Source organism: Stigmatopora argus, chromosome 11, assembly GCF_051989625.1.
Source record: "Stigmatopora argus isolate UIUO_Sarg chromosome 11, RoL_Sarg_1.0, whole genome shotgun sequence".
NCBI lineage: Eukaryota > Metazoa > Chordata > Actinopteri > Syngnathiformes > Syngnathidae > Stigmatopora > Stigmatopora argus.
The window spans coordinates 352924-365873 of NC_135397.1; the positions used below are offsets into that span (position 1 = coordinate 352924).

At 53.3% G+C, this 12950-nt stretch overlaps 1 protein-coding gene across 2 annotated transcripts in view; it reads right to left on the reverse strand.

Annotated features, from left to right (window-relative positions):
- sptbn1 (spectrin, beta, non-erythrocytic 1) overlaps positions 1-12950 on the reverse strand; it is a 29477-nt gene that overhangs the window by 11381 nt on the left and 5146 nt on the right. The window contains exons 2-21 of one of the 2 annotated variants that reach the window (XM_077613778.1): positions 12209-12423; positions 5603-5754; positions 5348-5521; positions 4727-4818; positions 4552-4632; positions 4320-4435; positions 4115-4227; positions 3849-4036; positions 3653-3770; positions 2464-2622; positions 2274-2369; positions 1978-2184; positions 1724-1880; positions 1509-1660; positions 1211-1429; positions 1040-1120; positions 734-940; positions 427-638; positions 207-344; positions 9-129 (exon numbers count right to left, since the gene is read on the reverse strand). In XM_077613778.1, the coding sequence (XP_077469904.1) occupies positions 9-129; positions 207-344; positions 427-638; positions 734-940; positions 1040-1120; positions 1211-1429; positions 1509-1660; positions 1724-1880; positions 1978-2184; positions 2274-2369; positions 2464-2622; positions 3653-3770; positions 3849-4036; positions 4115-4227; positions 4320-4435; positions 4552-4632; positions 4727-4818; positions 5348-5521; positions 5603-5754; positions 12209-12359 (2934 nt within the window). In that variant the 5' untranslated portion in view covers positions 12360-12423. Of the gene's footprint in view, positions 1-8; positions 130-206; positions 345-426; positions 639-733; positions 941-1039; positions 1121-1210; positions 1430-1508; positions 1661-1723; positions 1881-1977; positions 2185-2273; positions 2370-2463; positions 2623-3652; positions 3771-3848; positions 4037-4114; positions 4228-4319; positions 4436-4551; positions 4633-4726; positions 4819-5347; positions 5522-5602; positions 5755-9600; positions 10036-12208; positions 12424-12950 lie in introns of those variants that run through there. The other variant, XM_077613777.1, reaches the window with a different exon arrangement.

The following is a 12950-nucleotide window of genomic DNA, read 5'->3' on the forward strand; positions in this document are numbered from 1 at the left end:
GGCGCTACCTTGGTCTTCTCCTTGATCCAGGACTTGGTCTCGTTGCAATCCAGGTGGTAGTTCTGCACTCCCAAGGCCGAGCTCAGGCTCTCCTTTTTCTGGTCCACCAAATCTCGGAACTGACTCCACCTGAGGAAGAAGCACCCGCTCGTTGGGGTCTTTCCAGGGGTCCGTCCGCGTATTCGCCCGCCGGCTTTGAAGGGGACCTGGTGTTGAGTCGGTCCTGCTGGCCCTTGATCTCCTTCTCGCCGGGATGGCCGCTGTGGACCAGCTGCCTGGCCACCTGGTTGACCACGGCCACCCGCGAGGCCTGATTGTTCATCTCGGGCTCCAGGCTCTCGAAGCTGAGGGCGATCGATGAGCAACGATGAGCATGTTCACGGCCTGCCCACCTTTCGTGTGGCATCCACCCACCCCCTTCCTCACCGATGCTGGACCACCTCCAGGTCCTCCAGCTTCTCGGGGATGTCGGTGCCGTTGAGCCACTGCTCCTTCTCGTCGATCCACAGCTGGCAGGCGCAGGCCTCGCTCAGCATCTTGTAGAGGGCCAGCGCGTCTTGGAGCGCTTGCTTGCGCAGGCGGGCCAGTTCCACCACCTCCTTGTAGCGCTCCTCCACGCCGGCCAGGCGAGTCTGCACCTATTCGGTTGGAGGGGAGGGGCGTGGCGTGAGCGTCGGGGGGAAGGAGGCGGGGCATCCAATCCCGAGGGACGGCCCCGGCACGACGGCCCCACCTCCGGCGACTCGGCCTTCTCGGGCGGTAGCGTGCGCGCCTGCTCGCGCAGGGCGTCGATGACGGGCCGGTAGCTGGCGATCTCCTCCGCCACGTCCTTGTGCTTCTTGACCAGCGCTTGCGTGGAGAACTCGTCGTGGCCCACGTCCACGCTGGACACGATGCGCAGTGCGTCCAGCATCCACGTGTCCATGTCGTCGGCGTCCGCCTGCGTCGCAGATGCGCCAAGTCAGTGTCAGCTCTTATCATTATTATTTCGGAACAAAGCGGCCCCGGCCAGCGCTAAGAAGAAGGCGGTCCGTCTCACCTGGAACTGGTGCAGGTTGCACGCCTCCTGCAGGCGAGACTTGCGCACGGCAGAGAGTTGCTCAAGCGCTGCCCATTGATCCTGAAACCACCACAAAAAAAAAGTCCATGAAGCCAAAAGGCGGGCGTCCTATTGACTTTTGGCAAAGAAAGGTTTTGGCCAGGGACGCACCCGAATGTCACGGATGCGTTCTCGTATCTTGTCGGCCCCAAAGTGGTCGTCGGCCACCAGCTGCTCGCCCTGCTTGATGGTCTGCTGCAAGTGGGCGGCCCGCCCGGTGGTTTCATCCTCCAGGGCCTTGTGCTGGCTGAGCAGGCGCACGGCGCCCGTCAGGTCTTTGCCGCAGTCCTCGGACGACAGGATCTGCTCCTTCTCGCGGATCCAGCCCTCCTACAGACACACGAGGCGGCGCAGGTGAGCCGGCCGGCCGAGACGACGAGACACCACCACCACCACCACCACCACCCACCTCTTCGGCCATTTCCCAGAAGAACTTCCAGAGGCGGCGCGACTCCTCCAGGCGAGCCCGGCGCTCGGCGGCCAGCTGGCTGAGCTCCTGGTAGCAGAATTCCATGTGGGCCACCCGCTCTTTGATGATCTGAGGGTCGCAGGGCTTGTACCCTGCAGCGGCAGAACGAAGGAGCGTCAACGGGATTCCGCCGGCCAAAACGGGGCGCCTCCCACCTTCCGATTCGCTGGCGGCAAACTTCTGCGCGTTGGCGTTGACGGCGCGGACGCGGTCGGCCTGGATGCCGATGTCGGCCTCCACCAGGGCGTGCTTCTGCAGCAGGTCCTCCACGCCCAGGAGGTGTTTACCGTAATCCTGAGACAGCAGCAGCATCTGGGGGCGCAAAGAAGAGGAGGCGGCGCCATCGGAGAAGGGCGAGAGGATGGCGCCGGCCTGCGACTGGACGGCCGCTCCGAGACGACGAGCCGACCTTCATCTCGTCCATCCAGTCCATGATGTAGAGCATCTCCTGGAAGACCCTCTGCATGCCCAGCGTCTGCTCCAAGCGCAGCCGTCGCGCCTTGAGCAGCTCCAGCAGGTACTCCCACAGGCGGATGACGTTGTCCTTTCGGGCCGTGATGCGTTTGATGTCGTGGTAGCTCTCCGCCTCCAGCTCTTTGGCCACCGACACCACCGCCTGCGCCGCCGCGGGATTGGACGGCGGTTAGGAGGACGGCTGACGGAACACGTTGGAGAATTTTGCAAAAGTAGGAACAAATCAACCACCTGAACGCGCTCCTCGTAGGCGGCGATGTCGGTCTCGATGGCCTCGTGCTTCTTGGTGGCCGCCTCCACCGCCTGCAGGTCGAAGCCAAAGTTGTCCTGCGGGAGCGTATGGTTAGTAAAACGGCAGCTGGCCCGTGGCGGTTAGCAAAATGGCGGCTGGCTAGCAAAAGGGCGACTTGGACTCGCTCACCTGCGAGACCAGGCGCTGGTTCTCGCTGAGCCAGGTCTCCCTCATGGCGGCCTTTCGGTCAAAACGTCGGGCCAGCTGCTCCAGCTTCTCCTGACGGATGAGCTCCGTCCGCAAGGCCAACTCGCGCTCGTGCTCCGCCTTCTCCAGGCGCTCCCACGCCTTCAAGCACACGCACGGCAACAGCGTCACTTCACCTTCCGCAAATCATCTTAACGTCCCATTTTCTACTATTTTAATCAGTCCTAACCATCGTTATGGATAGCTGCTCAATATTAGCTTCAGAAATATACATTTTAAAAAAAGACATTAAACCATAAAAAAATATACACCGTATTTTCACGACTATAAGGCACACATAAAAGTCTAAAATTTTCTCCAAAATAGACAGGGCGCCGTATAATCCAGTGCGCTTTATATATGGACCAATACTAAAATTGTTATCACGATAAAATACAATAAATCAGTCGATAGGACAACTACGCCAAGCAGCCCCCGACTCTACTATTTCCCGTAGATAAAGTACTGCGCAGTGACTGCTGGGATATTGAGTTCTTAATACACCCAGTTCTTCAATACACTTAGTATGACGGCAAGCACACTAATTTGGTGCCTCTGGGAATGACGGCAAGCTCCGAGTTATTATATATATATATATATATTATATATAATAACTCGGAGCTTGCCGTCATTCCCGGAGGCTTAAGAACTACAACCGCGGGACCCGGCGTTTTGGAAGACTCATTTGGGCAATTGTTTAATTCGGACACAGAAAATGAGGACTTTGATGGATTTGTGGGTGATGATGACTTGAGTAAGTTGTAAAATGTCTAAATAAAGTACAACCCAACTCAGTTTTGCTTCTGTTGCCTTTTTAAAAACGTGTTTTTAGCGTGTGGGTGTAGCGTGCAAGAACTATATATCCCAGCAGTCACTGCGCACCGGAACCCGGAAATAGGCTGCTTCCGGTAGCCAGCGCTATTGCGTTTCGATGTTCATCCATATAGAATATGTATGCGTCTAAAAAACGGTACGTGCTTTGTGTGTTTAAAATAAAGAAATAGCACTCGTTACTGACACTGCGGCTAAAAATACGATGCGCCGAATAGTCATGAAAATACAGTATATATTTTCTTCTTTTTGGGGGGGTTTCTGAGGGTCGTTCCTACGTTCCCGCACTAGCGTAGCATACCTTGTTGATGTCAGAGATGAGTTTGCCCTCGCGGGGCATGTACACCTTCTGGTTGTTGGCCCTCATTTTGCTCTGGATGGTGAAAAGGAGAACCTCCAGGTTGCCCTTCTCCGTGAACCTGCGGCAAATTGGGGACGGGCCGCCGTGAGAGGGCGAAGGCAGACGCCGCGAGGACGGCCGGCACCCCCGTACGCACTTGGGCGGCTTCTCCACCGTCCTGTAGGTGTTGAAGGCCTGCAGCTGCTGCTGGACGCCCACCAGCGAGTTGGCGAACTTCCGGTTGTTCAGGATGATGATGGTCTGCTCGATCCACTCCAGCAGCTCAGAGGCCAGCGACTCGTACTTGTCCACCATCTTCTCCGTCTCGATGGCGTTGTCCAGGACCTGCGGCGGGGCGGACGTCGCCGTCAGCGGGCCGACTCGGACGCCGGCGGATCGGCTCGCCGGAGGACCTTCGCTCACCTTGCCGATGCGCTTGCCTTCCACCTTGAGCGCCTTCATCTTGGAGAAGTAGTGGTAGTAGGTGACCACGTAGGTGATGATGGACTTCTCGTCGGGGTGGTCCACGCTGATGTCTGGCGGCGAGAGGAACGCTTTGGAACCTCGGACAAAGCGGAGGGCGCGGGGGGATGGGGCGGCGGCAAATTGGACCCGCCGGCTGGCTGACCTTCGGCGTCGAGCAGCTTGGTGAGGCCCAGGTGATTCTCGGCCAGGTTGAAGGCGTTCTGAAGGTTGTAGTGGGCGTTGGACTTCTTCAGCTTGTCAAAGTCGATCAGGTCGGGCCTGGCGGAGGCAAAAAAAAAGGCGCCCGATGACCGCGTGTTGCCAAAAGGCGGGGTGGGCGGAGCACGGCCGGGGTGGGCGGAGCACAGCCGAGGTGGGCGGAGCACGGCGCTCACCTGTGTTTGTGGATGATGGCGTTGAAGGCCATCCCGTCCCGCCAGCTCGTGGAGAAGTTGTGGATGTTGACGTTTGGATAGCTGCGCGGGAACAAAAAAAACCAGACATTTTTCTATCTTCATGCCATGATAGCATGATGGTATGATGGCACGATGGCAAAGCACGCCCACTCACCCGGCCGTCTTCATCTGACACCACAGCAGCAGCGCGTCTTTGGCCGATTTCTTCTCCTTGTTGTCCTCCGTCTCCACGCTGATGTCTTGGATCTGACCAAAACGGGGAGGCGCGTCAACGGCGAACATGGCGCGGCGCGGGAGGCAAAATGAGACGGACGCGAGGAAAATGCAACGCCAAATTTTGGGCCGTCACTCCGGGATTTAAAACCCTCAAGAGTTGCTTTTAATCCCGTCAGATTAATGAAGTGTAAATCCTTTTTTTTCTACCCTCGTTCGTGCTACCGACGTGGCCGCCGGCGCCGGCGCCACGTGACAACACGGATGCAAATTTCATTGGGAGAAGGTGACAGCGACAGACGGCCAAAAATCAAATGGAAAAAAGATAAAATGAGCCCGCCAATTAAAAAACCCATTTTGGCTCCCATTCCTTTTTGAGCTTCTCATCACAAACGTCCAATCCACACAAATATTTGATTTCTGTCGCTCCCACTTTGAGATGAAAAGTCAATATTATTTTTGGGTAATTCGGATGATCATTCAACAAACAGAAGAGGGAAAAAAAAACGCTTGATTACTGTATTTTGTTTGATTTGAAACTTTGGATTGCTAGGGGCGCTACCTGGAAGCGAAGGATGATGGTCCAGATGAGACCCAACGTCAGGCGGTGGTTGCCGTCGACGATGTCATGCGAGCCCATGTTCTCCAGGTGGACGCGTTGCTCTTTGAGGAACTGAAGGGCCTTGTCCACGTTCTCCAGGCAGTGGATCCTCATGCGGCCTTTGGTGGGCTTGGGCTAAAAAGAGCGTCAAAAAACGTAAAGCGGCGACCCGCCCGCGGCGACCCACGAAAAGACCGGGAAGGCCTCGGCGCTCACCAGCCGCTCTCCGCTGAGGACCTCCAGCAGCTTGATGAGCATGCGTCCGTCCCGCAGGTCCACGTAGAGGTCGGTGATGCGGCAGGAAACGCGCGACAGGTGCGAGTTGACCCATTTGGTGAAAGTCTTCTTCTGGACGGCCTCGCGCTCGTCTACAAAACACACATTTCGTTTTTAATCCGCTTGATTTCATTATTCATCGGGTCATCCTGAAGGATTTTCTCTTTATTAGAACAAAAAATGTTGTTTCTATTCAAGTGTTTATTTTTATTTTTCAGCTTCTTCCTCTAATTGATTCCCCGTCACCACATAACATTTTTTAAATTTTTGTTTATACTAAACAAGGTCAAACTTAGAATTCACTCGACGACAAATTCCCAATGACCTGCGGTAGCGCAAAACCAAAGTGCGGGCGGTGAAAAAACGCTGGCGGAAGGAAGGAGAACGTGTCTTGAGACAGTCTCCAAAATAAAAAAGGAGAAAGTAGGCAAGCCAAAATGAAGGAAAAAAAAAAGACCACGGGATGCGAGACAAAGAACGGAAGGGGAGCCAGCGAGTGGGGAAATCGAAACAAAGTGAGGAGACAAGACGAAAAAAAAAACCCTGACGGTGAGGCCATCGCGCCGCCCCTCCCCTCCCCTCCCCTCCCTCCCCGATACGGATCGTGTGACCCGTGGGGGCACTCAAAGTCTTGGATTCCTTTTCCTGCTGAACGCACAGGAAGCGCTAGTGTGCGTGTGTGTGTGTGTGTGTGTGTGTGTGTGTCTTTGTGTGTGTGTGTGTGCACGCAGTAAGTGGAGACAGTGCTGTATTGATTGAATGGGGACGTGACCTTAACCCAAAAGCAGATGCTCGTCGCCATGGAGACGCAAAATATACAACAAAATCAATGGGCCTTTTTCACCCACGCCATCTTGGCTTAAGACCATGCGAGGGAACATTTGCTGCCAGTCCTCCCACCTACGCCAAATGGATGAGGCGCCCGTGGCGGATCACCGGCAGAAACGTGCTCTCGTTCCGATGGCGAGTGGCGCAAAATCCTGACGGCGCGTGGAGCGAGAGGGGTCACGAGGCCATGCGCCTTCGGGCTCGCCGCTCCCAAAGAGAAAAAGAACAATTGTCGCTCATCACGGGACGTTCCTCGGCGGCGCAAATGGCGAGACGGGCCCGCGTTCACGGATGTTCGTGCACCCGAGAAGCAATAGAATCCTTTCAAAATAAATCGTCAGGTATCCACATTGTTTTTGTGTCTTGTCATTGAAGACCACAGCTGTCACACATATTCAACCCGGAAGGACCGGCAGCGAGCGCTCATGTCGATCATTTGATCGCCATAACGACGGTGCGTCATGAAACTTCCCGGATTGGAAAGTGGGTCACGCCGGTGAAGCCCGGGTGGGCAGGGCCACTCCCCCATCCACATCCACATCCACATCTGGATCCACTAAGACTCGCTCACTCGCTCCCATGTCTGTTGTATGTTTCCCACCCGGCGGCGGCGGCGGCGGATCGCATGACGCCGAGCCAATGGGCGCCAAGCACACACACACGCTCTCGGCAAAACACACAATTGGACTCGCAGCATTCCGACATTCCTCAAGGTCCCACGAGAAGCCCGCCCGCCCGCCGATCCGCGCCCCCCCCTCCCCGTCGACGGCGTGCCGTCACCCCGGCGAACGATCGTAAACGGCGGCGCGGAACGGACGCTAGCAACGGGATGGAGTCACGTGCGACCGCCCCGGGCGCCGCCCGGCGTTTTTGGCGGATGACTCGACGCGGCGTTATCGCGCGCGTGAGACATTCCGCGGGGTAACGCGGACAAAGCGTCTTTTCAGAATGGCGCGGCGGTGCTAACGAAGCAGCGCGTGCTCGTCAACGAGGTCGTCTTCGTACGGACGTGCGTTCATTCGTCACCCGCTCATCGGGAGGACGGACGTCGTTGCCACACAAGTGTTGTTGTCGCTCGCCGTCGCCACGGCGACCTTGCCTCGGTCGCCGTGTCACTCGAGCGCCGTGACATGCAGAGAGCGAGCGGTGGCCAATTACTTTTGGATCACCTGACGGGGCTTTTCATTATTTAGCAGGCAGGAGCTACAGAAAGCTTCTTTGGCAAAAAGCCATTTGGAAGCTTCATTAGGAGTGGCTCGTCCCTCAAAAATCTGGGGACCCGACATGGACACTTGCGGGACGCCACTCGCGTGCAAAAATGATGAAAAGGGCCTTTCGTGTGCCATCGATGATCGACCGATCATACTTTGAAATGATGTCATCGCTAGCGGAGCGTCCGATCCCAGGAATGGAAACCAGTTATTACGAACACTCGTTGATTTGCCGCCATTCCTCTACTCGCGATGAACTCATCGATGGGAGGGATGGCGCATCTTGGCCAGAGGAAGAACAAATGTGATTGGTCAACGAGACAGAAGGACCGGTTCGTTCCAAGTGGCTCTTTTGCATTGTTTGTCACTCTGCAAGCGCTAGCGCAAACATCTGGAGCGCAGATAGCGACCCGGGCCAGAACCTCGACTTTGGGCCCCTCCCCCATTTACTGGCAGACATCCATCAAAGAGCCCTTTGACGGTAGGGCGCCGGCGTCCGCACGCCGCCGTCGTTTCCTCCCGGTGTCACCTCGGCCCGCCGACAATGGCGGCCTTCTCTTCGGAGTGGAGCGGCGCGACACCATGTTGACACCGCAAAATACAAAACAAAAAACTAAAGTATTGAGAAATGGCGATGGTGATCACGCGCGAACCGGCGACTTTTGCGCAACTTGGCGGCATTCCTGACGTGTCCTTAATGTTTTTCGTTTTTTTTTTTTCTTTCCCAGCCCCCTTCGACGGGAACTCGTGAGCCCCGACTCAATGTGGCCATTGATAAACGCAAAAGTTCAAGTCGAGTCCTGGAGGGACAAACTGGTTCCCGTCTGGTCGCAAACATTTTCAAGCGCACCCGCTGAACGCAAAATAAACCTCGATGTTCGTAATGCAGAAAAATGGCAAAGATTTTCTTTCTTACAATCTATATTTTCACTTGTCGATACTACAAAAAATAATATTAGGTTTTTGAACCAAACTCTTAGCATTTTTCGATGGGTAGTCATTGTTTTTGTAGCCCTCCAATACAGGAAGTGATGCAAAATGTACAGGAAATGACCCGGATACGCCCCCATTCGTCAGAAAGTTTGCGAAAAGCCACAGAAAGTGATGTGAAACACAGAGGAAGAAAGGTGAAATCAACAGGAAGTGTCTGTCAATGGCCCAAAATCAACAGGAAGTGGCCCGAAAATGAACGGGAATGAAGTCATGGCTCAGAGGATGCCCAGACCCCAAACAATGAGTAAACAAGGAGAAAAAAAAGACCCTAAAAAAGAATGGTCCAAAGGACGCCATGAAAAACGGAGTAGACGCTGGGATATAACATTTGAGTACTCGCCGTACTTTGGAGAGCGCCAAGGTACGAGAGGGTGGCTGACTAAGAGACGGGAGGCGCCGCCAGAAACATCCCCCAGGTTATCCCACGTCTCTCCGGACCGGGAGGACCATGACAAGGAGGGCGGCGCTCGCTCCGACCAGGGCCAAAAAGGCCGAGCGAGGGCGCGGGGGAAAGACGGATGAGGAAGATGAGGAGGGCGAGCCAACAGTACTCGCGTGAAGACGGAAAGAGGCCAGAGTCCCAACGAGGAGGTCTTCCTTCCCATTCCCAAAGCACTAGGGTGGAGACTCCATCCATTGCTCACTCATTCTTTGGATATCAGATGTTTTTGTCTTCTTCCCCCCCAGCTAAAAAAAAATGTCACGCCGTCCGTCTAACTCGTGCTTGAATGGAGAAGAGCCACATTTTCTTCTTTTACCCACCGACGACCACAGCGAGTACTCGAGTTGGGATACTTTCCACGAAAAAAAGAAGCCCCAAGAACTTTGGAGAAGGAGGAAAAAGTGATCTTGCGTTGTTGTTTTCCCTCTTTTGGCAAAGAAAAGCAAAGACATCTGCGTGCGTACCTTGCAGCTGTTTGAAGCGGCCCTCCAGCTGGTTGTAGTTGAAGGCCGCCTGGGCCGAGAAGCCTCCGCCGCCTCCGCCTCCACCGCCGCCGCCGCCCCCGCCGGGCCCCGGGCTGGGGACCCTCGGAGGCGAGGGTGAGGGGAGCGGGCCGGCGTAGTCCAGCGTGGGGGAAAAGGCGCTCTGGAGCTCCATCGTCAGCTAGCTAAAGCGTTCCAAAATGCGCTCAAACGGCCTGGGCCGTCGACCCGCGGCTTGCAGGGGCGGCCGCCATCCGCGTGTGCGCCGCGCCGGACCAGCAAAGAGTTGCGACACCTCGGCCCAAAGGCAACGGAGGGACGGCGGGAGGTGGGCGGGTCAAAAGACGGAGGGTCGGCAGGAGAGAGAAAGAGAGAGAGAAAAGACGGAAGGAAGGAAAGAAGGAAGGATGGCGTTTGTCCTCCGGCCAGACGTGCGCTGAAAAGCTCCCGCGGGGCACAGCGGGGCGGGGCGGGGCCAGAGGAAGGAGGGAGGGGAGGAGAGGCCGCTAAAAGCCCTGGGCCAATGGCGGCGCGCCTAAGAGGCGGGGTCTCCCGACCCAGGCAAACACACAAACAAAGAAAAGCTCCCGTCCCATGCAAATTCCACCAAATGACTTTTCACTCCCACTTTTTTTGATCATCTGCTCTCATTTTAATAGGTAAATATTACGTGTTAACTGTTCAAATACATTTTTTTTCTTTTTTAATAAACGGATTTGAATGAGGTTTAATTTTTTAGAACTTGACATTCTTGCTTAGGTTTCAAAATGATGTCATGGTCCATTTGATCATAAATACAGAATAAGATGGTTTTTGTTGTTGTTGATGATACATAGGATACCTATATATAATTAGATTATTGTGTCCATTTTATGAATACTACGACTGCTTATAGCAATTAAAATTCACTTTTTCACTCAAGATCATGCTTTAAAATAATGTTATTTTGTAAAACACTCCATATGTATAAATGATGAATGTTTATACTCGGTTTAATCTTCATGATAAAACGCTACTCTTACTTACTGTTTACTTTGAATGTTTGAAAAAAAATGTTTGAGGTCTTTCTTGAAAGCGCTGCCATTTTGTTTAGCTCGCTAGCTAGCAGTTTGGCGGAACGCGGAACGCGAGCTGCGTGGGATGCGCCAAATCAGGCCAAGGAGCGCAAGCGCGATAAGGAGACAGGACGGTCCAGGGCGAGGACAACAATGGGCGGGAAAAAGCAGCGGAAAGCCACCTTTTCCTCACCAGTCCAAACATCCCCATGCTAAGATTAGCTCGTGTCTTTTTTTCCCCAAACTAGCGCTCGTCGTGTCGCCGAGTATCGGACAGTCAAATTTTAAAAAAGGGCGCAATTTCCTACCGCCAGGACTCATTTGAATGCTAGAAATGTTTTTTGCATTTTAATGCCAAAAAATCAATCAATCAACATCTAGGCCAAAGCACGGGGCGACCGGTAGATGATTGACAGACGCACCGACTGAACTTTCAACTTTCTTTAGAAGAATGTTGAACGGCCAAGCTCACGGAGCAAAGTCCGATCCAAAGGGTTGCCACTATTCATTTCAACTCCATTTAAAAAAAGATCTATATTTTAAAATGGCTAAAACGGTTGAGTTTTGCAACGCTTTCCGTCCCATTGACGGCGATGGGCGTCCAATCTCGCTGTGAATTGAGCCGAATTTATCACGGGTAGACGTGGTTCAAATGTTCCACCTAGGTGTCAAGACCCCGCCCAACACCCCGACTTCCTCGAGGGCCTCCCCCCGCTCCAAACGCACACAAAGACATTCCACGCGAACGACGCAAGTTCCTCTCGGCAAACACTTTTGGTCAAGCTGGCGTGACAACTTCCTGTCGACACCAGTGGACTTTAAGGGCTCACGTTGACGTGCCGTTGAGGTTAAAAAAAAAATCAAGTTTGGACGGATCGGCCTTCTGGCGCGGTCAACGGCTGGCCAATAAAAATGACTTCGGTTAATCTTGGGTTGATTATCACGAAGCAGAGAAGCGGGTCAAAGTACATGGCGGTCCAACAAATACTTGCATGGTCATATTTCATTGAGATTGATAGTTTGAATAGGGGAAGATGTGAAAAGGGGAGATGTCCTCGTCACGCATTGACGGATGATACAAAAATCTGCTATCAAGCACTACAAAGATCACAGAAAATTCCAGGTCTTTTTTTTAATGATTCAGGCTGAAGGCTGCCCTCTACTGGCTAACTCTTAACTGCAATCCAGCACATAATTCAACAGCTCGAATTAAAAAAAAAATTGATGATGCTTTTGTATTTATTTTTCTATATATTTACTATTATTCTTTACTTATTTCAGTTAAATATTTTTTAGCCTTCCTAAAGAAACAGATTTTTTTTCTTGCCATTTTGTTTGCATATCAAAAATAAAAGAATATTTACTCATCATTTTTTTTTTAAATGAAATAAAATCATTGTTGTAGTGAGGGGAGTGAAAAAGATGTGGATTTGAGCACGTTCCCAAATGTTTCATTGAATATATGCAGAGACATGTGCTAGGCTAAGGCTAGGCTATGCTAAGGGGCGAGCTAAGAAGGTCTTCAAAGGGCTTACCGGCTAGCGCTTTGATGCGCGAACGCTCGAAGAGCCTGGCCGAGCTGTTCTCGTTGTCCCAGTCGTCGGCGTCCCAGCGGTTGTTGACGCCCTCGTTGTTGTACTGCTGCTGGATCTCCATGTGCTCCAACTCGCCCGCTACCGACGTCATGGTCGCCGCCGGATGGCCAACTGGCCGGCTGCCCGCCTGGCCGAGTCCCTTTTCTTAGCGGACGCTGCAAAAGAAAGCAGCAAGCCGTCAACGACGAGCCCGATCGGCCGATTTCTTCACAAAAGGACCATTGGACATCTACCGTCATCGATGGCACATAAGGTGGAGAACTAGTTCATCGACAAACAACAAACCAACCACTATTTTCATAGTTGATAAATGCGTCAATTGTCCGAACATAGGCATTCTTTGAGAAACACCAAATATGTGACAAATCTTTGTCCACTTTATTTCATATTAACAACAATAATAAACGGGTTAGCGTAGCGGGCTGCCGCGGCCTACTGGGACAAGTGAGACGAGAGCGCCCCCGTTTGGCCGAGGCCTGCTCCTCTCCATGTTCAAGGAATATCGGAGCATTAAAACAAACGTTTGCTTATTTTATGCAACGTTACCGTTGTCGAGCTCCAACCAAAAATGATATTTCTATCGAGCGTGAACGGTCGTCCTTTGTCTGCCACATTGGTCGACGTTACCCGGGTAACGAATGGCGGGTAACGTCGACGAATGCGGCAGATTTTCCCTCCGAAG